The sequence below is a fragment of the Salmo salar genome, chromosome 27 (genome assembly GCF_965601325.2).
Source record: "Salmo salar chromosome 27, fSalSal1, whole genome shotgun sequence".
In the NCBI taxonomy this organism is placed as follows: Eukaryota; Metazoa; Chordata; class Actinopteri; order Salmoniformes; family Salmonidae; genus Salmo; species Salmo salar.
This window is the reverse complement of record NC_138317.1, coordinates 40,135,808-40,161,770: the sequence shown is the minus strand read 5'-3', so window position 1 is coordinate 40,161,770 and position 25,963 is coordinate 40,135,808. Positions and strand designations below refer to the sequence as shown.

The 25,963-nt window shown below is 45.2% G+C and overlaps 2 protein-coding genes across 7 annotated transcripts in view; both read right to left on the bottom strand.

Moving 5' to 3' along the window:
- Positions 1 to 1,731: 1,731 nt before the first annotated feature.
- Positions 1,732 to 18,094, bottom strand: mgat1b (alpha-1,3-mannosyl-glycoprotein 2-beta-N-acetylglucosaminyltransferase b). Of its 6 annotated transcripts, none has more exons than XM_014178718.3 (3): positions 17,725 to 18,094; positions 9,691 to 10,965; positions 1,732 to 3,545 (listed from the first exon to the last, which is right to left on the bottom strand). In XM_014178718.3, the coding sequence occupies exons 2-3, from the start codon at positions 10,540 to 10,542 to the stop codon at positions 2,844 to 2,846; spliced, it is 1,554 nt and encodes a 517-aa protein (XP_014034193.2). In that variant the 5' UTR covers positions 10,543 to 10,965; positions 17,725 to 18,094; the 3' UTR covers positions 1,732 to 2,843. The 6 variants fall into 6 exon arrangements, with proteins under 6 accessions (XP_014034193.2, XP_014034194.2, XP_014034192.2 ...); XM_014178719.3 differs by lacking the exon at positions 17,725 to 18,094 and adding an exon at positions 17,024 to 17,254; XM_014178717.3 differs by lacking the exon at positions 17,725 to 18,094 and adding an exon at positions 16,922 to 17,069.
- A 3,231-nt stretch (positions 18,095 to 21,325) lies between these two features.
- Positions 21,326 to 25,963, bottom strand: part of vars2 (valyl-tRNA synthetase 2, mitochondrial) — a 46,213-nt gene continuing 41,575 nt past the window's right edge. Inside the window, exons 27-30 of the mRNA XM_082970243.1 lie at positions 24,272 to 24,383; positions 23,414 to 23,616; positions 23,180 to 23,329; positions 21,326 to 22,486 (exon numbers count right to left, since the gene is read on the bottom strand). Of these exons, the coding sequence (XP_082826369.1) occupies positions 22,397 to 22,486; positions 23,180 to 23,329; positions 23,414 to 23,616; positions 24,272 to 24,383 (555 nt within the window). The 3' untranslated portion in view covers positions 21,326 to 22,396. The remainder of the gene's footprint in view (positions 22,487 to 23,179; positions 23,330 to 23,413; positions 23,617 to 24,271; positions 24,384 to 25,963) is intronic.

Genomic DNA, 25,963 nt, shown 5'->3' with positions numbered 1-25,963 from the left:
GCTACACGTTAGACCAGACTGTCACGCCACGCCGGCCGCTACACGTTAGACCAGACTGTCACGCCACGCCGGCCGATACACGTTAGACCAGACTGTCACGCCACGCTGGCCGATACACGTTAGACCAGACTGTCACGCCGGCCGCTACACGTTAGACCAGACTGTCACGCCGGCCGCTACACGTTAGACCAGACTGTCACGCCGGCCGTTACACGTTAGACCAGACTGTCACGCCGGCCGCTACACGTTAGACCAGACTGTCACGCCGGCCGCTACACGTTAGACCAGACTGTCACGCCGGCCGCTACACGTTAGACCAGACTGTCACGCCGGCCGCTACACGTTAGACCAGACTGTCACGCCGGCCGCTACACGTTAGACCAGACTGTCACGCCGGCCGCTACACGTTAGACCAGACTGTCACGCCGGCCGCTACACGTTAGACCAGACTGTCACGCCGGCCGCTACACGTTAGACCAGACTGTCACGCCGGCCGCTACACGTTAGACCAGACTGTCACGCCGGCCGCTACACGTTAGACCAGACTGTCACGCCGGCCGCTACACGTTAGACCAGACTGTCACGCCGGCCGCTACACGTTAGACCAGACTGCCACACGTTAGACCAGACTGCTAGCGGTTCTGGGGGGGGCCAGTACCCCTGTGACAATTTTGGACCCCCTTGTGGCCCCCCTAAATGTGGAGTAGGAAATAATTTTTACATAACAAATTTTTGCTATGGTTCTTTTTTTACATCCGTTATTAGACAGTGGCAACGCGGAACACAACAGTATCGTACCACATGCATCTGCAATGCAGTGAAGAAAACGATATAACAACAATTAACGTCTAATGTAACTGGGCCCTCTAACAGTACAACTGGCCCCAGTTGAAATGGTCTAGAACCGCCACTGGCTGCTACAAGGTAAAGTACAGTAGCTCTTATAGCCTGAAGTAGAAACCTCACCAGACCGACTGTTGGCGCAGTGCGGGGCCGTTCGTACACTTGCTTTCAGCGCAGTGTGTTACAGGGATCTCCCGTTTTCTAGATGTAAAATTGGTTTACAATTCATGGCAGGTACTCTGTTCAGTGGTGTTAACGATAGACTGGTAGATGCTCAAAATTCTACCCGTCTGTCCATTGCCAACCTATAGTATAAGTAACGGACAAAGAAAGCTAAAATAATTTAATATAAAATGTACTAATCTAAAGGTATTGGGCATATTAGCCTCTGACTCCAGTTTGATTTGAAATGATGGCCCAGAGAGACTACGGACATAATCCTTGGAGTTCTCATAAATATTTCTCAGGTTAACACAGTTGGTCGGCCAATAGTTTTAAAATACTGTCCTCCATGTCTAAATCTGCTTGCTGAGGCACCTCAATTGATCTCTAGGCTCTTCTAATCTGGATTGTAAAGTGATCAGACCAAACTGTTTATGAAACAGGAAGCAAGATAGGGCAGGAAGTCAACAGGATATGGGTGGACTGGGAAAGGAAGTGTGGACGGATAACCTAGACTGGGTCGCGTTCCAAATGACACCCTATATAGCCCTTTGGTCAAAAGTAGTGCACTATATAGGGACTAGGGTGTCATTTGTGACACAGACAGAGGTTACAGGCACAAGTGGGAAAAGATTTGGTTGGAAAAGGACCAGGAATAATAAGACTTAAGATCCGTTTGGTCACTAGTCTGACACTGCTGACACTCAAAAGACATGTGGACAAATATCAAAATAGTATTTTATTTGCAACGTATTAAAGTTAAACACATCAGGCAGTGTTTTTAATTTTTTTTTCCACCATAAGGACATATGAATCACCCCAGAACTAAATACAGTACATTAATGTAAAGAAAACATGTAAAACAATCAATCATTGGTTTTTCAACAAACCTAACCGTAGAATACCACTGTTTGAATGTCATGGAATTACAACTGACCCTTCGTTTGAAAAGGGCTCAAGTATAGTCAGCATCTGCGTCCCAAATGGCTCTCTTCCCTTTTTAGGGAGTAAGGTACCGTTTGAGATAAACCCAACATCAACTACAATGTGTTAAATTGGTGCGCTGCATGGCAATGTATGAACCTCGGACCATTTAAAGAATGATCTTTATAAACCATTTACAAGATAGCTAAATAAAATACATTTCCCCAAATAGCCTTTCCCCTTCCCCAAAAAACATTTTATGAATAAACCAAATTAGACAATCATATTTATAATACTCAATACCAGTCTAACTAATATTTTGACCTCATTCATTCATTCACTTTAAGTGAGTAGAATACTGCAAGTTCTTTTAAAGTAGAATGTAGACATAGGCTGTACCAAATTGCACCCTATTCCCTATGGGCCCTGGTCAACAGTAGTGCACTAAATAGGGAAAAGGGTGCTATTTAGGTTGTGACCAGAGAGGTGTTCTCTCCTTTAAAGACCTGGTGACACTGGGAACAAGACAAAAAGCTAATCTGAGGCCTCCCAATCAAATCAAACTTGTGGTTGTCCAGAACTTTCGATTCAGTTTAAGATATTGTGTTGAAGCAAACCTTTCCTAGATGAGCTCTAGCAGGAGAACAACCAATCTAATGATTCTTACTTTCTGTGAGAGACTGTGGTTTCACCCCCTGAGCTGAACACTGCATTCAGATTCACTCTCAAAACAAGGTGTCTTTACTCCTCCTCTACCCAACCTACTTCTACCACATGTCAAATCCCTTCACCCACCAAGCCTGTCTGTTTGGTTTAGCTTCAGTTCCTTCATGTGACCTTGCTTTCTTTGGTTTGAGAGGGCGTTTCTCAAGTCGGCCTTCGATACCATTCACACTACGTCCAGTCGGAACCTCTCAGCTCCAGCTGACGTCGTACTTTGTCCATCCTTCAGGTGGGGTCAAGAAGACCCGTCGTCCACGGGACAGGAAGCTGACCACGCCCCTGTAACCTGCACGGGGAACCCCCGATTTCAAGTCATCCATAACCCCTAAGTTACGAGCCATGACTTTAAAACTCTCCCGGCTGGAATATTGCACCCGGTATGGACCCGGTGCCTTCAAACCTCCCCCTTGTTGTAGCTCTTCTATTTTAACCAGGGGGGCGCTGTAAACCTCCTTCACAAAGTTCACGTCAAAGTTCTCCTTCATCAAGTAAGACAGATCATGTTTGGTGAAAGGCACAAAGTCAGTGTTGAGTTTAATATAACGCAGATACTGGTCAAAGAACTGACCCAAGCTGACACCCTTACGTCCGAAGGTCATAGTTCTGGAGATCTCTGGGCGGATGCAAGAGCGCTCTTTACGCTGCTCGGGGTGACGCATCCAATCGTCCCAGAAGGCCGTGGGCCACTTGGGTTCTAGTTCTGCCCAGACGTCCTTCAGCAGCATCCAGCCCAGCCCAGGGAAGAAGTCTGTCCTGTAGAGGAGGTCAGCCTTCCCAGGGTCCACCAGGCCATCTCTGCCGTTGTCGTTCCAGGCAGACACACACCACAGGGTGGGGTCAGAGGTCAAGATGGGGTGCAAGGCGCGGAAGTACTCAAAGAAGTCCGGGGCCACCTGGACGGGACAGAGAAGCGTTGGATCAGATCATCTGTTCTACAGTAGGATAACTTGTCTTAGTAATGTTTTTCCTTCCAGTTATAAAAGGAATTATTCAGTATATATCCTGCACCACTATTTGTTACGGAATTATGAAAACTGTAGTCTGGTCCCAGACCTGTTTCTGCCATGTCAACTATGCGTCACTCATTGTAACGCCAACACGACCAAACATGTTTGTTTCTGCTCGTCAACAATCAACTGGCTGTGAAACTGCATCTGCAGTATGAATCCATGCAATACAAGCCCAATGACAACAAAAGGACGAGAACTTGAGCAGGCTTGATAAACACCCAATAGGGGCCTCAATGAATGAGAAGTTCAAAATGTTGGGCTATCTGATTTAATACAATGCCAATAGTATGTCAACATGAAATGACTAACCAAAGCAAACATGATACATGTGTGTTTAGGTTGCTAGTCACAATACGTAGAAAAGCAACTGCAGGAACGGTTACATAATTGGACAGTTCCCCCCTCAGTTTCTCAATGTTTGATTTAGGGGAGCAAAGTTTAGCCTAGAAGCTTTTAACTGGTGACCCACTGTTCCCTGGGCGCCGAAGACGTGGATTAAAGCAGCCCCCCCCGCACCTCTCTGATTCAGAAGGGTTGGGTTAAAGCAGCCCTCCACACCTCTCTGATTCAGAAGGGTTGGGTTAAAGCAGCCCTCCACACCTCTCTGATTCAGAAGGGTTGGGTTAAAGCAGCCCTCCACACCTCTCTGATTCAGAAGGGTTGGGTTAAAGCAGCCCTCCACACCTCTCTGAGTCAGAGGGGTTGGGTTAAAGCAGCCCTCCACACCTCTCTGATTCAGAGGGGTTGGGTTAAAGCAGCCCCCCGCACCTCTCTGATTTAGAAGGGTTGGGTTAAAGCAGCCCCCCCGCACCTCTCTGAGTCAGAGGGGTTGGGTTAAAGCAGCCCCCCCGCACCTCTCTGAGTCAGAAGGGTTGGGTTAAAGCAGCCCCCCCCGCACCTCTCTGAGTCAGAAGGGTTGGGTTAAAGCAGCCCTCCACACCTCTCTGATTCAGAAGGGTTGGGTTAAAGCAGCCCTCCACACCTCTCTGATTCAGAAGGGTTGGGTTAAAGCAGCCCTCCACACCTCTCTGATTCAGAGGGGTTGGGTTAAAGCAGCCCTCCACACCTCTCTGAGTCAGAAGGGTTGGGTTAAAGCAGCCCCCCCCGCACCTCTCTGATTCAGAAGGGTTGGGTTAAAGCAGCCCTCCACACCTCTCTGATTCAGAAGGGTTGGGTTAAAGCAGCCCTCCACACCTCTCTGATTCAGAAGGGTTGGGTTAAAGCAGCCCTCCACACCTCTCTGATTCAGAAGGGTTGGGTTAAAGCAGCCCTCCACACCTCTCTGATTCAGAAGGGTTGGGTTAAAGCAGCCCCCCGCACCTCTCTGATTCAGAAGGGTTGGGTTAAAGCAGCCCTCCACACCTCTCTGATTCAGAAGGGTTGGGTTAAAGCAGCCCTCCACACCTCTCTGATTCAGAAGGGTTGGGTTAAAGCAGCCCTCCACACCTCTCTGATTCAGAAGGGTTGGGTTAAAGCAGCCCTCCACACCTCTCTGATTCAGAAGGGTTGGGTTAAAGCAGCCCTCCACACCTCTCTGATTCAGAAGGGTTGGGTTAAAGCAGAACTCCACACCTCTCTGATTCAGAAGGGTTGGGTTAAAGCAGCCCTCCACACCTCTCTGAGTCAGAGGGGTTGGGTTAAAGCAGCCCCCCCGCACCTCTGAGTCAGAGGGGTTGGGTTAAAGCAGCCCCCCGCACCTCTCTGATTTAGAAGGGTTGGGTTAAAGCAGCCCCCCCGCACCTCTCTGAGTCAGAGGGGTTGGGTTAAAGCAGCCCCCCCGCACCTCTCTGAGTCAGAGGGGTTGGGTTAAAGCAGCCCCCCCCGCACCTCTCTGAGTCAGAGGGGTTGGGTTAAAGCAGCCCCCCCCGCACCTCTCTGAGTCAGAGGGGTTGGGTTAAAGCAGCCCCCCCCGCACCTCTCTGAGTCAGAGGGGTTGGGTTAAAGCAGCCCTCCACACCTCTCTGATTCAGAAGGGTTGGGTTAAAGCAGCCCTCCACACCTCTCTGATTCAGAAGGGTTGGGTTAAAGCAGCCCTCCACACCTCTCTGAGTCAGAGGGGTTGGGTTAAAGCAGCCCTCCACACCTCTCTGAGTCAGAGGGGTTGGGTTAAAGCAGCCCTCCACACCTCTCTGATTCAGAAGGGTTGGGTTAAAGCAGCCCTCCACACCTCTGATTCAGAAGGGTTGGGTTAAAGCAGCCCCCCCGCACCTCTCTGAGTCAGAGGGGTTGGGTTAAAGCAGCCCCCCGCACCTCTCTGAGTCAGAGGGGTTGGGTTAAAGCAGCCCCCCCCGCACCTCTCTGAGTCAGGGGTTGGGTTAAAGCAGCCCCCCGCACCTCTCTGAGTCAGAGGGGTTGGGTTAAAGCAGCCCCCCCCGCACCTCTGAGTCAGAGGGGTTGGGTTAAATGTGGAAGACACATTTCAGTTGTACAACTAACTAGGTATCCCCCCCTTTCCCTTTCATGGTAACAACTCTGTTGTTTTGGTCATTTCCTGTAACTCATGACGAATTCTGCCGATGCAGTTTGTTTCCAGACCATTTGTTCAGCCAGCTGGCAGTTTCATTTGACTAGCGTCTCAAATAGAACCTTATCCCCTATATAGTGCACTACTTCTGACTAGAGCTCTAATGGTCCTGTTTAAAGGATAGTGCTGCAGTATATAGGATGCCATTTGGGACACAGCCTTGGGTCTGATTTGATGGGGGATGGAGGGGGTCTGTCTTCACACCCCACTCTACCGGGTGTCAACCTAGTTAATCCACTAAATCAGTTCAAATCTGCTAATCTGGGAATGCAAATGTCCACTCGCTCTGTCCCTACTGTGCACCATTCTCTGTCCATCTTGGTTCATCATGATTCACCTACTGGCTTGAGGTCAGTTTACTGATGTAAATATGGTAGAGCATGGCACTTCTAAACGGCCAGGATTGCGGGTTCGATTCCCACTAAGGCCAGCCATACAAAAAATGTATTCATGCTTAAGTAGTTTTGGATAAAAGCGCCTGCTAAATGATCCACAGATGCTTATAGAGGACTCTTAATGATGGGCTTTACTGGGCCTAAACAGAACCAAACCTACTGTGGCTAACCACTGGTCACACTAGTAATTACCCTAGACCAATACTTAGCCTAGACCAGTGGTTCCCAAACTTTTATAGTCCTGTACCCCTTCAAACATTCAACCTCCAGCTACATACCCCCTCTAGCACCAGGGTCAGCGCACTCTCAAATGTTGTTTTTGCCATCATTGTAAGCCTGATAAAAAATAAAATAAAAATTACATAAGAATGAGTGTGAGTTTGTCACAACCCGGCTCGTGGGAAGTGACAAAGAGCTCTTACAGTGGCTTACGAAAGTATTCACCCCCTTGGCATTTCCTATTTTGTTGCCTTACAACCTGGAATTAAAATAGTTTGAGGGGTTTGTATCATTTCATTTACACAACATGCCTACCACTTTGAAGATTCACAATTAAAAAATATTTTGTAACAGACAAGAAATAAGACAAAAAAAAAAAATGAACTTGAGCGTGCATAACTATTAACCCCCCCAAAGTCAATACTTTTAGAGCCACCTTTTGCAGCAATTACAGCTGCAAGTCTCTTGGGATATGTCTCTATAAACTTGGCACATCTAGCCACTGGGATTTTTGCCCATTCTTCAAGGCAAAACTGCTCCAACTCCTTCAAGTTGGATGGGTTCCACTGGTGTACAGCGATCTTTCAGTCATACCACAGATTCTCAATTGCACACACACTGAGATCATGTGACACTTAAAGTCCACCTGCATGCAATCTAACTAATGATGTGACTTCTGAAGGTAATTGGTTGCACCAGATCTTATTCAGAGGCTTCATAGCAAAGGGGGTGAATACATATGCAAGGCACTGTATCATTGCATAGTGCAGAAAATACCCGAGAGTTCAGGGGTTTAACAAAGTGAACCATTTTCACTGTAGTGTCCAAAACGTCTTTCAAGCTGTCAGGCATTCCCTTGGCAGCAAGAGCCTCTCAGTGGATGCTGCAGTGGACCCAAGTGGCGTCGGGAGCAACTGCTTCCACATCTCCTGCCACGTCACTGATATGTTGTGAAACAGTGTTTGATGAAGTCATTGTCTGTATAGTTTTTATTTATTTTTGGCCTTTCCCCCCAGTATTGTCCCAGCCATATCCGCGGCAGCAGGAAGAAATAAGTCCTCCACAATCGTATGGGGCTTGCCTGTCCTAGCCACTCGGTAGCTCACCATATAAGACACTTCTAGCCCCTTCTTATTAATGGTATCTGTTGCTTTTATATGTTAATTATTTTACATTGTGTTGTTATTTCACTCAACACTAGATGGTTTAATTTTATTTTTGGCAGTGAACCAAGGCTACTCAGGTGAGAGGAAAAAAAAAACTCACCAAAAATGTATAGCTCCGTGGGAAAATATAAATGTACTGTTTGAAAATGTGAAGATGTATTTTTTTTTTACATTTTTAAGTTGGCATAACCCCAGTTTGGGAATACATGCCCTAGACCAATAAACTAGTGTTGTGAGGCCATAAAAAGAAAGGTTATGAAATGTTTAATGCAAAAGCTATGTTTTAGGTTATGCAAATGAGACATTTTAGGATCAATTTTCATCATCATCACCATCCCAAATGTCAATGTGAGCCAGATGGAATGAAATACCTTCCCATGGAAACCTATGGAACATGCTGAGCAGGCAGACAGAAGGCATATTATGCCCCTGTTACAGGGAGCGGGGGGGGGGGGGGGGGGTTTAAAGCTCAGTGCTGCAAACGGAGCACTTGGGGTTTTGTTGTAGGCCACAGGGTTGTAGTTCCCTTAAAGAAATGACGGTTCTGGGATAACACCAGGGCTGGATGTTGGCGTGTAACTAAAATACAGCAGTGGATTCATCACTTAGGCCTTGTTGATTAATCCACTGCTGCTTTATACGAATACTAAACTGACCAAACAGGCTTTGTGGTTAGAGTGTCCGCACCTGAGTTTGGGAGTTCGAATCCCAGCCGAGTCATACCAAAGGCTGTAAAAATGGGAGCCAATGCCCTGTGATACACTAGTGTTCTGTCCAGGGGGTGTACATGTTACAGAAACAGGAGATAGACTAGTGTTCTGTCCAGGGGGTGTACATGTTACAGAAACAGGACATAGACTAGTGTTCTGTCCAGGGGGTGTACTGTACATACAGAAACAGGACATAGACTAGTGTTCTGTCCAGGGGGTGTACATGTTACAGAAACAGGAGATAGACTAGTGTTCTGTCCAGGGGGTGTACTGTACATACAGAAACAGGACATAGACTAGTGTTCTGTCCAGGGGGTGTACATGTTACAGAAACAGGAGATAGACTAGTGTTCTGTCCAGGGGGTGTACATGTTACAGAAACAGGAGATAGACTAGTGTTCTGTCCAGGGGGTGTACATGTTACAGAAACAGGACATAGACTAGTGTTCTGTCCAGGGGGTGTACTGTACATACAGAAACAGGACATAGACTAGTGTTCTGTCCAGGGGGTGTACTGTACATACAGAAACAGGACATAGACTAGTGTTCTGTCCAGGGGGTGTACTGTACATACAGAAACAGGACATAGACTAGTGTTCTGTCCAGGGGGTGTACTGTACATACAGAAACAGGACATAGACTAGTGTTCTGTCCAGGGGGTGTACATGTTACAGAAACAGGAGATAGACTAGTGTTCTGTCCAGGGGGTGTACATGTTACAGAAACAGGACATAGACTAGTGTTCTGTCCAGGGGGTGTACTGTACATACAGAAACAGGACATAGACTAGTGTTCTGTCCAGGGGGTGTACATGTTACAGAAACAGGACATAGACTCCTATGAGCCGCAAGGCTACTAGATACTTCTATTGAGCTGCATGCAAGTCACCAGAAACTCATACATTTCTAAAATCAATGAGTCCAAGACATTCAGACTAAGCTGCACTTTAAATCCATTCCTCAATTACAGTGCATGCAGACAGTGGTGTATAGATTTCAGTTACTGTTCACTTACCTCCAAGTCATCTTCCACGATCACTACGGTGGAGTGAGAGAGTGTGTTGAACACCTGGTTGAGGGCCCAGCGGTAGTGTCTGGCAATCTTATAGTAGCCCTGGAACTTCCTGTGCTCCGGCCGTACCCGGATGTCCGAGAGGTCTGGTTGGCTAATGTGAGTCACCTGACTGCCATATGAGCCAATCACACGGGCTGTCTCAGCATGGCCGCAGTCCTGGCTAACTATGATTGGGTAGAGTTCTGCAGATGGGCGGTATTGGATCAACTTGTCAAGACTCCTTTTCACCGTCACCCTGTCACAGGCGATGACCAATATGGGAATGACAACTTGTGGACTGGTGACAGTTACTTCCAGTTTGGTGTAGTTCAGTTCTTTTAGGTCATTGTCCGGTTGTGTGTCTACTTTAAGGTCTGGGACCGCTGCAACAAATTCCTGTTGACTTTGGTCCTTGTTCTCTGAATCGTCCTTTGGAGGTCCTGGAGGCAACTGTAGTGACGGTTTGTGTTCCTCTTGATTTTCTACCTTCCCTCCATCCATCCGTCTTCTTCCCATCCCTCTCCTCTTTTCCCATAGCGACCTGTGACTCTGAATCTGCTTCAGAAGTTCCTTCTGGGTCTCCAGTTCCGATTCTACCTCCTCGGCCAATCGGATCACCTCACCAGCCAGATTAGTCCCTCCCCCTTTTCTTTTGGCCACTCCCCACTCTTCCCTTCCCCCTGGCTCAGCCCCTCCCCCCTCCCCAAATCGACCAATGGGAGGCCGTCCCCAAAGGAAAAGGAGAAGCAAGCCATTGCAGGCGACGAATAGGAAAGCTCCACACAAGATAAGGGAACCTCTCTTGCGAACCATGGCCCAATGACATCAGAGGATAGACTGCAGTGAGGAAAAGAAAACAGTGGAGAGGGGACAGAGTTGAAATGACAACAGCCAATAGGGTCCAAATCAATCACAAAGATGAGAAAGAGAAGACGTCCAATAGGGGTGGAGAGAACAGTGGTCTGATCACGTGATCCTTACTGCTCATCCAATCATTGAGTCTGATCGATAACATGACAGGAGAACGATCCAGAACCTCTATTGTAGAGACGTGAGTATTAACCCAGTGTGGTGTTGTATCGGTTTGGCTCTCCTCCATGAAACAGTGGGACAGGAGAGTGAGTAGAGGCAAGAGGAAATTGAGAAAAACAGGGGAAGAGGAAAGGGGTGTTTGGATAAGATAACCAGGGTCACGTTGGGGTGGAGTGGCCTTGACGTTATCCCTCAGCCATCATCCTGAAACAGAGGACAGAGGAAATAAATATGTTAGCATCAATTCAGTACGTTTCAATTTTCTCTCAGTGAAACAGTCTGAAATAAACGAGGACTATATGATCCAAAACATGAGTGACTGTCATAGAGCAGAATCAGAACACGACCCAAACTGTTCAGTAGGGGATGGTCCAACCACATGTGGCTGTTGCCTCATTATTTCTCACCAGTGTCACCATAAAACTATTTGGTGTGTTGAGCCTATGAATCAAGCTGTAAAACTGTGTTCAGGGTCCGTGCTAATGAATCACGCTGTGAGGTTCAGTACGGGAACAGCTTCATTTTCACTACCCTTCTTAAGATCCCTGCACAGCTGAATATATTAACCATATTATGTACCCGTCGGCCCGAGTATCACAGGACCCCGTCGGCCCGAGTATCACAGGACCCCGTCGGCCCGAGTATCACAGGACCCCGTCGGCCCGAGTATCACAGGACCCCGTCGGCCCGAGTATCACAGGGAAAACAGGACATCCTGTCAGCACAAATTCAAGCTGAAGTACTTCTGCAGACTGTCGTCGTGGCGTTTGGTGTTGAACCCAACTGTTAGCCTAATGTCCAGAAACCAAGGCTTATACCATCCTTTTCTATTCAATGGAGATTTTAAAAGCCTGTTAACAGTAACCAGAGGATTTCTCTTCAAATATTTTAACATGGGATAACACACACACACACACACACACTAATATATAGGACACACACACACAAATATATAGGACAGACATACACAAAAGTATGGACACCCCTCAAATAAGTGGATTCAGCGATTGTCAGAAACAGGTGTGGCTGAAGGTGTATAAAAATCGGGCACACAGCCATGCAATCTCCATAGACAAACACTGGCAGTAGAATGGTCTTACTGAAGAGCTCAGTGACTTTCAACGTGGCACCGTCATAGGATGCCGCCTTTCCAACAAGTCAGTTTGTCAAATTTCTGCCTTGCTAGAGCTGCCCCGGTCAACTGAAAGGGCTGTTATTGTGAAGTGGAAACAACGGCTCAGCTGTGAGAAGTGGTAGGACACACAAGCTCAATGAACTGGAATGCCGATTGCTGAAGCAACACTCACTACTGAAATCCAAACTGCCTCTGAAAGCAAAGTCAGCACAAGAACTGTTCGTCGGGAGCGTCACGAAATGGGTTTCCATGGCCAAGCAGCCACACACAAGCCTAAGATAAGCATGCGCAATGCCAAGCGTTGGCTGGAGCGGTGTAAAGCTCGCAGCCGTTGGACTCTGGAGCAGTGGAAACACGTTCTCTGGAGTGATGAATCACGTTTCACCATCTAGCAGTCCAATAAACTAATCTGGGTTTGGCGGATGCCAGGAGAACTATCTGCCCGAATGCAAAGCGCCAACTGTGAAGGTTGATGGAGGAGGACTAATGGTCTGGGGCTGTTTTTCATGGTTCAGGCCTCTTAGTTCCAGTGAAGGGAAATCTACATCATACAATGACAGTCTAGACGATTCTAAGCTTCCAACTTTGTGGCAACAGTTTGGGGAAGGCCCTAGTGGTTAGAGCGTTGGGCCAGTAACTGAAAGGTTTCTGGATCGAATCCCCGAGCTGACAAGGTAAAAAAAATCTGTCATTCTGCCCCTGAGCAAGGCAGTTAACCCACTGTTCCCCGGGCGCCGAAGACGTGGATGTCGATTAAGGCAGCCCCCCACACCTCTGAGGTTGGGTTAAATGCTGAAGACACATTTCAATTGTACAACTGACAAGGCATCCCCATTTCCCATTTCAGCATGACAAATGCCCCTGTGCACAAAGCGAGGTCCATAAATAAAATGGTTTGTTGAGATCGGTGTGGAAGAACTTGACTGGCCTGCACAGAGCCCTGACCTCAACCCCATCGAACACCTTTGGGTTGAATTGGAACCCCGACTGCGGGCCTAATCGGGCAACATCAGTGCCCCACCTCACTAATGTGGCTGAATAGAAGCAAGTCCCCTCAGCAATGTTCCAACATCTAGTGGAAAGCCTTCCCAGAAGAATTGAGGCTGTTATAGCAGCAAAGGGGGGGGGGGGACCAACTCCATATGAATGCCCATGATTTTACAATGACACGTTCCACAAGCAGGTGTCCACATACTTTTAGTCATATAGTGTATACCAGCCAGCATCCGTAGCAACAGTAGTCCTGACTGAGGAGCTGACAAAGCTTTTCTCCGTAAGGTCTTCACCTGTTGTATTCGGCGCATGTGACATAATATTTCATTAGATCACTCTAAGCTAATACACAGCTCTTAATAAATATCACTTTGGTCCCTCTCATGTTGTCTTTGTTGCTGGAAACAAACAACATGAAAGAGATGGCAGTTTCAGCCTTCTGGGAAAGACAAAAAAAACACTGTGTGGGTCCCAGATGGTGCATTTCCCAGGTGGCACTGCTTTTGACCACAGTCCTATGGTCTCCGGTCAAAAGTAGTGCATTATATAGGGAATAGGGTGCAATTTGGGATGCACACCCAATTTTCCCCCCCCCAAAAATGGAAGCAGTTTCCTGCCTAAGAATCCCCCTAACAATATATTAAACGTACGTATGCAGTCAGTCTGCGGGGTCAGAGTTCAGGACAGAATCAGCACTATTTCAGCAGATCAACTTGAGGTGCATCTCTTTTAGGCTGGGTTTCTGTACATCACGTTGTGACATGTGCTGATGTAAAAAGGGCTTTATAAATACATTTGATTGATTTCAATAGGCTTAGGTAGCATGGTGAATCCCAATACCCAGCATGGTAAATACCAACACCGAGCTCCTGGATGACTGGGTCTATATCACACAGATTATTGGAATAGATTTAAAAAAAAAACTTTTAAGTTTTATTCAGATAGATTTTTTAAAAGTATTTATGTTTGAACAGGGTTTGTTGTCAATAACTGATCACATGAGGTCATAAACCAATGATGATAGGCAGAGAATGTGTCGTACCCCTGGTACATATTAGCTGTTATAAAAAAAAGGTACTGAGATTATTGGGGGCTCCTGAGTGGCGCAGCGGTCTAAGGCACTGCCTCCGGCACTGAGATGCGTCACTACAGACCCTGGTTCGATTCCAGGCTGTATCACAACCCGGCCATCATTGGGAGTCCCAAGGGGCGGTGTACAATTGGCCAAACATCATCCCGGTTAGGGTATGGCTGGGGTAGGCCGTCATTGCAAATAAGAATTTGTTCTTAACTGACTTGCCTAGTTAAATAAAAGGTTCAATAAATTGAAGTGAAGAAACAGGCGATTCATGATTCACTATTATTCAGTCAAATATTATGACAATCAACCTAATAAAAATGTGAGAAGAGCATTGCACAAAATCAATATGCTATAGATTTAAAGAGACAAACAAACATGGCACCATTTGTATTTGGTTTTAGAAAGTTGTAAATACTTGCGGAGTGAGCATTTTAATGGCAACAAGCTGTCCAAATAATATCCAAGCCTCATAACCAGGTCCGGGATCATATTTGGACAGCTTTCAATGACTGAAAAGTCAAATCCAATCAAATAAGGCCTAGATATATCACAGACAACATTTTACTATTTAGTGCATCTAAGAGAATCCTTTCAACAGGTCTAGGTCCTGACCAGATCATCAGACTAGCCTAGGCCACATCCTGAAATGCCCTGATATTTTACAACAAGCTCTAGGCCTACAGTTGGAGTGCAGAGAGACATTGAGAACACTGCATCTAGCAGACACAGAGACATGGGGAACAGGTACAGAGAACACTGTATCTAGCAGACAGAGAGACATGGGGGAACAGGTGCTGAGAACACTGTATCTAGCAGACAGAGAGACATGGGGGAACAGGTACAGAGAACACTGCATCTAGCAGACAGAGACATGGGGGAACAGGTACAGAGAACACTGCATCTAGCAGACAGAGACATGGGGGAACAGGTACAGAGAACACTGCATCTAGCAGACACAGACATGGGGGAACAGGTACAGAGAACACTGCATCTAGCAGACACAGAGACATGGGGGAACAGGTACAGAGAACACTGCATCTAGCAGACAGAGACATGGGGAACAGGTACAGAGAACACTGCATCTAGCAGACAGAGAGACATGGGGAACAGGTACAGAGAACACTGCATCTAGCAGACAGAGAGACATGGGGGAACAGGTACAGAGAACACTGCATCTAGCAGACAGAGACATGGGGGAACAGGTACAGAGAACACTGCATCTAGCAGACAGAGACATGGGGAACAGGTACAGAGAACACTGCATCTAGCAGACAGAGAGACATGGGGAACAGGTGCGTCCTTTTTTTATTCACGTCAAACTTGGTGCTAAATCACGCCCACGGTAACCTAGCAACCTTGAAATCCGTGCTGATTGGTCAGATTGAGGAGGAAGAAGGCCAGAGGGAATCCCCACCAAAACAAAACATTGTCATACATACTTAACCAAATTCAGGAAAACGCTATGAAGTTGCATTAAACTGTGTCGCTTTTTAGTGACTGATTAAATAAAGGTTAAATAAAATATAAAATTAATTTCAGCCAGCCTAACCAGATGGATAGTTGTGTAATATATAAAGTGTCAGTTGAAGCAGTCTAACGTTAGCCTAGTGTGGTTATCTAAAGCGATTTGAGATACTTACCTACATGACATTTGTGGTAGCTGGTAACTAAATGAGATGCTGTATAACTAGCTTTAGCTGAATGAATGGGCAAAGATATAGCTAAGGTTACATTGATTCTCAGTAATAGTGACTCAATGGAGCTAATCTACAGAGTTACTTGCCTTTTTAAATGTAAACTCAATTCAAAACGAGTCCATGAAACAGGGAACGGCGGGCGACAGAAAACGCCCCGTTCGCGGGGATTTCTCTCTCTAGCGTTGTTCACGCGCATTTACCTCGTCACAGCGAACGTCCCGAACTCTGACCAATCAGCGCGGCTTTGAATGTTGCTAGGTTACCCGTGGGCGTGGTTTTACACCAAATTTGGCGTGGATAGAAATGACGTGGAACAATTACCGAGAACAGTCCCGTGTGGCTCAGTTGGTAGAGCATGGTGTTTGCAACGCCAGGGTTGTGGGTTCGATTCCCACGGGGGACCAGTACGGACAACAACAACAAAAAATGTATGAAATGTATGCATTCACTACTGTAAGTCGCTCTGGATAAGAGCGTCTGCTAAATGACTAAAATGTAAATGTAACCGTGTGTCTATCAGACAGACACGGGGAGAAAGGTATCCACTTGAATAAGGGGGTCGGTTGAGTTCACTGTATATCCTAACAGGAGCCTTTCAAGGTGTCTAACGGTGATAACAATAATCTTGTAAGCATTGCAATCAGACTATGTACAAACTATCTTTGAGTGGATGTCCTGATCTGGTTGAGTAATGTGTTACTGAATCCTACACCAACTTTAAATCTGTAGTCCATATGTTCATGGTTGAAAAGCTAGGCTAATTGGACTATATTTACTTTTGACTTTAAAGAAATGTATACCGGAGAGCCCCTCATTTCCTGGGTGCTCAAAACGGCAACAAATTCAACAGTTAGAGGCTAATCTACCCATCTCACCATGGGACACCAAGAACTACAGTAAATCTATTCCAGTTGATCCTCACTAGAACACACAAACAATGTTAACATTACATCAGAAACACATGGCTTTAAACACGTAGTCTAGACATGGTAGGATTGCAACACTACACAGTTATAGGGTGAGTGAACGACGCAATTCAGCAGTTTAGGGAAAAACGCAAAAGAGAAAAAAGTAGGTACTGCACCAGAGGTTTTGGGGTTCGAGGACAGATGAGTAGACAAACAGTTAAGATGGAGGGCAGTAACTTGACAATCTATGGTAGCATTGTAAGAGACAAGTTACACAAAAGCCAAAGCAGAAAGTCAGGTTTGAAAGGAGGTGCCAAAGGGTGTAAAAAGTATTGTTCTACGGTACCTGAAACAGAGCTGTCTAGTTCTCCCAGTATCTCTTTCAACACATCAGAAAGTTTAAAAGATGACTAACGGGGTGGGAGAAAAGCAGGGAGTTGTTGCTCACCGTCACGAACAGAGCCATTTGAAACGCCAACCTCCCTCTGTCTCACTGATACGTGTAACTACCTGGTAGGTTAAAACTCTAAAATTACAAGGTCGAAGGTCAACTAAAGACTAGCCCAGCTGGAATCAGGTTTGTTATTAAAGTAAATATGTGTCTTAGAGAAGAGTTGCCTACTAAACAAAACTGGTCATCAGTATTTTAAGAAAAGCAAGTTGAAGCCAGTCAAGACAACTGAACTGTATCCGTGTCACAACCCTACTATTGTTTTGACAGCTACATTGTAGTTCGACTCTCGTTTGCCTGTAAGAGCCATTTTAGCCAACTACACAGCACCTTGGCGAATGTAATTTCAAAATTAACAATGTAATATTAGAAAATGACTACAATAGTTTGAACAACAAACGTTGTGACCAACTTACCCAACTATTTTACCATTTTGTTGCATGACCAAGACTGTCTGCACACCATTGCAATTTGAGTTAAATGTTTGGAAATTGCAATACTTGAACATCTCCATAGTAATGACGTTAGTTAGTTTACATCCTAGCTAGCCAAGCAAGCAATTGAGCTTTTCATAAATCAAATGTTAGCTAGCTAGTTCCATAACGACCTAGCTCCCGGCTAGGTAAATCAAGTCAAATTGATCAAGCTAGCTTCAGACAGCTAACGTTAGCTAAGCAAGAGTACAATTTCCACCTCACCTTTTGTAATTTGCCCGGGTAGGACGTGTTGCTTGCTATCTGGAAAGCCAGCTTGGATGTCGAAAAATGGTTTCAGTTGATCGCCTTCACTCTCACTTTAATTCCTCTCCGTCTTGCCCACCGGTGTCAGTGCCTCACTGCATGTCCAGTCCACATTTCCTCACCTTTTACTTGGATCCGACATTTAGCTAGATGTGTTCAATTGATTTATTTATCAACATAGGAATTCACCGAGACTTGCGTTATGCATCGTCCTTTTCACCACTGTTCTCCTACCAATCCGTCCAAGCCAGTATGTGTTTTACTGGCTCTTGACGGTATTTTTCATTTGACACCACTGATTTTTACACGCTCCATACTACTTCCGGATTGACTCATTAAGCAAGGCCAAGCCCCTTAACCTGGTCATGGCTAGAAGGGATCCATCTTTTGTCAAATGAACAGCAAAATGGTATTATTGTTTTTAAATTTAGCTAACTTTAACCCTTTTCCTTACCTTAATTCTCCTAACCTGCTGCGTAAATTCTAACCTGCTGCGAAAAGTCACACCTGACGTTAAATCTGACAAAACCTGTATCCTTTCTAACCTCCGCTTTCATCCTCATCTCCTGTACAATTTTCCCTAGCAACAAAGTGCCCTGACAACCGTCATAAGGGCGGTGGCGCTCCGGAGAAATTGGCCATTTTTCCTGCTATCTGGGGTGTATTAATTTCTCCTGCTATCTGGGGTGTATTCATTACGTCTTGCAACGGAAACCGTTTATCGTAAGAACCAAACAGCAAGAAAGTAAAACGGGGAGAGACCTACCTTTTTTTTTTTCCCCGTTGGAAAATGTTTTCACTTTGAAGTAAACGGAACGTTTTGTAACATAATTGGCGTAATGAATACACCCCTGTTGTGACTGGTCAGCAAGCAAGTAGGCCAAAGACAGTACAATGAGACAGATTTCACTGGATGTATAAATATGAAGCATCCGTTTGGCGTTTCCACTCACTACCAAATATGGTAGAAGATGGATTTTATCCTACATTATGCACATTTTCTCATCGATGAAACATTTGATCGCAATACAGTTCTGTTTCCCAAACTATAATCTGTTATGAATATAGTGGACTAAGATTTGTGGCGACAGGGTAGCCTAGTGGTTAGAGCGTTGGTCTAGTAACCGAAAGGTTGCAAGTTCGAGTCTCCGAGCTGACAATGTACAAATCTGAACAAGGCAGTTAACTGTTCCGAGGCCGTCATTGAAAATAAGAATTTGTTCTTAACTGACTTGCCTAGTTAAATAAATCTTAATAAAAGTCCAAACTTCCCCCTTTGTCTAAGTTTTTTTTTAAAGCGCGTTATTTAGGAGTTCAAAGTCGAATTGAATTATAATGGAAATATGCAGATCTTTTCTACAACGGGACAATTGGATCTCCCTATCTCTGCCCCACCTCCTTGCTTATTCTACCCACTATGACTCATCTGTTCCCTATGAAGATGGGGGGGGATTTCTATTGGAGAAGCAGTTTCTGCCCATCACACTGGGGGATTCCATTGCGAAATGGGCTAGCTGAGCCCCATGCGTTCAAACACGGCAGGGTCTGAAGGTCATGCCGTCAAATCAAAGCCACGCATTCGAGATAGTTGTTTTTGACGAAAATGAAAACGTGTATCACTTTCACTAAGTTGGAGTAATAACATGTTCATTGTCCCTAGTTTATGCCTGCCCATACCATAACCTCATTTCCTGGGTGCTCAAAACGGCAACAAATTCAACAGAGTTGGAGGCTAATCTACTTAAGACATTGGCTCGAATCTAGGTTATGCCTTTAAGATTTCGAGAAAATTAACAACTAAGGAAGAAATTGTTCTCTTCTCAAACCCTGGCCTGGTCTGTTTCCCAAACATTTCCGGAAGTGTCGCGATGTTGTTGCCAACAACCGGATCCGGTTGTCAGGGATACAGGGGCGTCGCTAGTTGCTACAGTCATAAACCCCGCCCATTTAGACTATTGATCTTCTTAATAATATGTGATTTTTAAGCTGCTTTATTTTAGGGGTTTAGTGAAGGGGGGTAATTTTTTACCCTTAGGACAAGGGGAGTATAACCTAACTTTCACCACACTGCTGGCTTATGCCTTACCCTAACCTTAAATGAAGACCAAAAAAAGCACATTTATGTTTTCATGAATGTTTACTATATGTCATATTTTTACGGTGGCAACTAGTGGAAATCGGGATACAGACAGATACAGCTTTGGCAATGTAAACATATTTTTCACATGCCAATAAAGCACTTTGAATTTAATTGAAAGGAGCTTTGACTGAGATTTTCACAAAAGGAGATAAGAATCCCAGTGAAAAATTTATCCCAGCAGACTTTCGACTAATCGCGTCCACGTTTTCCCGCTGCGCCATGGGATCCCTTCCAAATAGCACGCGTTCATGTGCTAGTCGGAACTAGGAAACTTCCAACCTTCTAACTGGTTAAACATGGCTTCTTTTTGTAGGCACTAACTCCACCATGTTTCATTGGACAAAAGCCTATGGAGAAAATGAAAGGCTTTTTTTTTTGAAAGGGCTTTTGGATAAACGCTGAAAATAAGGTTTGTGGTAAACACAGGTTTAATAGATTATCATGCTGAAACATGAGGTGATGGCAGCAGATTATTTCATCACGCTTTCTCTGTGCATTCAAAATGCCATCAATGAATTGCAATTGTGTTCATTGTCCCTAGCTTATGCCTGCCCATACCATAACCTCACCACCACCACCACCATGGTAAACTCTGTTCACAACGTTGACATCAGCAAACTGCTCGCTCACACAACACCATACGTCTGCGATCTGACCGGCAAAGTTGAAACTGTGATTCAACCATGAAGAGCACACTTCTCCCAGCGTACCAGTGGCCATCGAAGGTGAGCATTTTCCAACTGAAGTTGGTTACGATGCTGAACTGCAGTCAGGTCAAGACCCTGGTGAGGACGACAAGCACGCACATGAGCTTCCCTGAGACGGCTTCTGACAGTTTGTGCAGAAATTCTTCAGTTGCGCAAACCCATAGCTTCATCAGCTGTCCGGGTGGCTGGTCTCAGACGATCCTGCAGGTGAAGAAGCCGGATGTGGAGGTCCTGGGCTGGTGTGGTTACACGTGGTCTGCGGTTCTGAGGCCGGTTGGACGTACTGCCAAAATTCTTTAAAACGATGTTGGATGGGGCTTATGGTAGAGAAAGGAACATTAAATTCTCTGGCAACAGCTCTGGTGGACATTCCTGCAATCAGCATGCCAATTGTACGATCCTTCAAAATGTGAGACATCTGTGGCATTGTTGTGACAAAACTGCACATTTTAGAATGGCTTTTTATTGTCCCCAGCACAAGGTGCACCTGTATAATGATCATGCTGTTTAATCAGCTTCTTGATATGCCACACTTGTCAGATGGATTATCTTGGCAAAAAAGAAATGCTCACTAATACAAATCATTAAAATCCAGACAGAAAATATTTACACAAGAAGCAACCTAATATCACACAGTCAACCTCTCATTTCATTTAGTAAGTTCACCAATTTGTGCACAAAATTTGAGAGAAATATGCTTTTTATACATATGGAAAATTTCGGGGATATTTTATTTCAGCTCATGAAACACGGGACCAACACTTTACATGTTGCATACATTTTTTTGTTCGGTGTAATATTTGACTAAAACAATCATGTCAAACTTTGCTTATATTTTTATATAATAACATGCATCTCTCTATTATATGTGGGAATACTTTGGAACACATTTCCAAAATTAAAATAACTTGGAGCTGATTTTCTGGTGTTTTATAGCCTTTTATGTAATTTTTTTATAAAAAAAAAAAAATGAAAACACTTTTGCTCAGAACTTGGGGGGCCAAATAAAATCACCAGCGGGCCAAATTCGGCTGGGGAACCCTGGGATAGAGTATGCCGTTTTATGATGACAGACAAGTGGTATTATTTGAATAATGTATTATTTTACATTCATACCTATATGGCTTGACTCCAAGCAAGGGCCACCACTGTAGTTAGGGGTAGGGTCACCACTGTAGTTAGGGGTAGGGCCACCACTGTAGTTAGGGGTAGGGTCACCACTGTAGTTAGGGGTAGGGTCACCACTGTAGTTAGGGGTAGGGTCACCACTGTAGTTAGGGGTAGGGCCACCACTGTAGTTAGGGGTAGGGTCACCACTGTAGTTAGGGGTAGGGTCACCACTGTAGTTAGGGTTAGGGCCACCACTAGTTATTCCAGGGCCTGCAGTTCTTGGTGTTCAATGGCAGAAAACCTGGTAGTCCATGATTGATATAATCAATGTCCGATCCAGAGTTGAAGCCCTGCAGACAGACACTGCAGACAGACACTGCAGACAGTCAAGTTGTCCATGTAGAGGGAGGTCATCTCTCACTGTTACTGACTGTGTTTCAAATGGCACCCTATTCCCTACGTTGTGCACTACTTTAGACCAGGGTCCTATTCCTCACAGTGGTCATTTCTCTTCTTAAAATCTGATTTTAAACCTAACCACACTGCTAACCTTATGCCTAACCCCAACTTAAAATAAATTGGCTATCGTAAAAAAATTAATGAAAACAAAAATGTGCATTTTTTAAATATAACTTTGACTGTGGGGAACTAGTGAAAAACCCTACATAGTACACTACTTTTGACCAGAGTTGTGTTTCGGAGGTCCCTGTAGTGCTGACAGCTGCTCCTCAATGTTCCTCAGCTCCTGCTCCAAGGCTGAGATCTAAACGGATACATTCCATTGTGGGGGAAGGAATGAAGGCGGATAATTGAACAGAAACACAAAGCAACGGCTCTTTCAAGAACATCATCAATGGTTTACGTCCCAAATGGCACCCTATATCCTATATAGTGCACTACTTTTGACCAGAGCCTTATGAGGTAATAGGATGCCATTTTGGATGTAAACTGTAGACATGCTGGTATGTCGGCCATTTTGCTCCAGTTTACATCACCACATTAGATCACAGGATGAAAGCAAGTTTGCTCACGTGACAAATACAAAGGTTGTTATTGTGAGATCATGCACATGTTTTTTTTTCTACGGTATGCAAATACTGGACTATCTAAATGTCATGCTCAGCTACCGAACTCGTGATTTCCATGCCTGAATTAAAATGGTAAATCTATTTAATATTGAGAGGTCCGTCACTAGAGTCAAGTACAGTAGTACTTTATCATCTCAAGCATCAGCAATGACTACAAAGACAAGGATCAATAACACGAGCTAACTATGAGAGTTAAAAGTCTCATCGTCCAGGGAGATCTCCCAACATGTCATATAGCTCATTCTGTTGGTCACAGGAGACGGTGGCAAGTGAGTGTGTGAGGCATTCTGTCATCGGCCCGTTTATCTCACAAACACACACACCCTTGCCACATTTCATGCACCCACTTTTCAGTATTTATATCTTACCTTGTTCTCTGTCTCTACCCTCACTCGCTCTGGAACCTTCTCTAAGTAGTTTGGCACACGGGTTCGAGAGAGGGACTGTTCCAGTTTGGAGAGGAGCTTCTCTCTACGTTGGGAGAGCTGGAGACTAAGTTTGCTCACATTCACACCGCCCTGGAAGAAGGCAAACAACTCAGTACCATATTAGAATTGACCATTTCTAGAAATCTGTGAGATTACACTGAACCAGATGATTACCTGAACATTAAGGTGTAACTGACAGGAGTGGTCGACCACACCCACAGCACTGCCTTTAGGGGGAGGGGGGGCCGACGGGAAGGACAGGGAGCCGGCCCCCTGAGGACAGTGGAGGTGGAGCTTGGTGATTCGGCCCAGGGTCCGTACAGCAGGGCCAAAGTGGAGCAGGATCTGGGCTTGGCTGGGCGAACACACGGCCCACACTGGAACACAGAGGAAATGCCATTTATTAGTATACATGATTATGATTAATAATAATAATTATGATGAGATTATTCATATACATTCTAAAGAGAATCAAGCCATTAAATAGTCTGTCAGAAAGACGGTCCATATCTTTAACATATTTCAATCAGGTTTTTTGTCCAGCCTAAACTAGAACAGATAGGAAACATTATCCTTATTTGTAGAAAGCTTTGTCATGTTGATGAGAATATTATGACCACTGTTATGACGTACAGTTTAAATCAAATGGCTTGCCAGGGTGAATACACTGGTTCATCTAGAACTAACACACACAGTCTACTGTAATGCTCAGACGGAGAACACTGTTTACATGACGATCATAATGTTCACAAGACAGAATGAGTTTTTCCAGAGGGATGCTACATATCATAGATCAGATTTCGATCTGGTTCTGTCCAGTATACAACTCAGCTTGTAGAACATGCAATGGTCACATTAAAGCTCCGTTATAGTTCATCTGTCAAATCTCTGTGTGGTCGACTACTAAATCTGTGAGATCCATGAAGTAAAGTGTTTGCGACAACAACTTATCCAATACCAGGCCAACAGACATAACATTTATCTATCTATCCAGTTGAGTTAAGTTGTGACATTGATGTGACAATGACTTACTGTCAGGCTTCTCCTTGGTCATGCCACACTGGGCCCTGAGGGACCTGGCTACTCTCACCACTTCCTGGACCAGAGTGAAGTCTGCTTCCTCCTGTGGGAAGTGCCAGTGTGCCTGGCAGGAAGTTGAGCAGAAATATCAAGAGGGAGAGAGATAGATGGGAGAGAGAGATAGAGGTAAAACAAACCAAGGAAGAAGAGAAACCAAAACCACAGAAGTGACTAGTTTCTCAGCACTAATGACATTACCATAGTATACTCTTAGAAAAAAGGGTTCTCCAGCTGTCCCCATAAGATAACCCTTTTTTGTTCCAGGTAGAACCCTTTTTTGTTCCAGGTAGAACCCTTTTTTGTTCCAGGTAGAAACCCTTTCCACAGAGGGTTCTACCTGGAATCAAAAATGGTTCTTCAAAGGTTCTCCTATGGGGACAGCCGAAGAACCATTTTAGGTTCTAGATAGAATCTTTTTTTCTAAGTGTCCAAGCCTCATAAGTTGAATGATCCTCACAACTCTATAGCCAACAGGATTTCATTAAGTCTATAGCTTTCTAGTCAGTAGTTTTATAGCTATACAAATGCTATAAACCCCACACCAGTATGGACATAAATGGGTATAGAGTGAGTGTGTGTGTATTAATATCTACATAAACTCAGCAAAAAAAGAAACGTCCCTTTTTCAGGACCCTGTCTTTCAAAGATAATTCGTAAAAATCCAAATAACTTCACAGATCTTCATTGTAAAGGGTTTAAACACTGTTTCCCATGCTTGTTCAATGAACCATAAACAATTAATGAACATGCACCTGTGGAACGGTCGTTAAGACACTAACAGCTTACAGACGGTAGGCAATTAAGGTCACAGTTATGAAAACGTAGGACACTAAAGAGGCCTTTCTACTGACTCTGAAAAACACCAGAAGAAAGATGCCCAGGGTCCCTGCTCATCTGTGTGAACGTGCCTTAGGCATGCTGCAAGGAGGCATGAGGACTGCAGATGTGGTCAGGGCAATAAATTGCAATGGCCGTACTGTGACACGCCTAAGACAGCGCTACAGGGAGACAGGATGTACAGCTGATTGTCCTCGCAGTGGCAGACCACATGTAACACTTGCACAGGATCGGTACATCCGAACATCACACCTGTGGGACAGGTACAGGATGGCAACAACAACTGCCCAAGTTACACCAGGAATGCACAATCCCTCCATCAGTGCTCAGACTGTCCGCAAAAGGCTGAGAGAGGCTGGACTGAGGGCTTGTAGGCCTGTTGTAAGGCAGGTCCTCACCAGACATCACCGGCAACAACGTCGCCTATGGGCACAACCCCACCGTCGCTGGACCAGACAGGACTGGCAAAACGTGCTCTTCACTGACGAGTCGCGGTTTTGTCTCACCAGGGGTGATGGTCGGATTTGTGTTTATCGTCGAAGGAATGAGCGTTACAACGAGGCCTGTACTCTGGAGCGGGATCGATTTGGAGGTGGATGGTCCGTCATGGTCTGGGGCGGTGTGTCACAGCATCATCGGACTGAGCTTGTTGTCATTGCAGGCAATCTCAACGCTGTGCGTTACAGGGAAGACATCCTCCTCCCTCATGTGGTACACTTCCTGCAGGCTCATCCTGACATGACCCTCCAGCATGACAATGCCACCAGCCATACTGCTCGTTCTGTGCATGATTTCCTGCAAGACAGG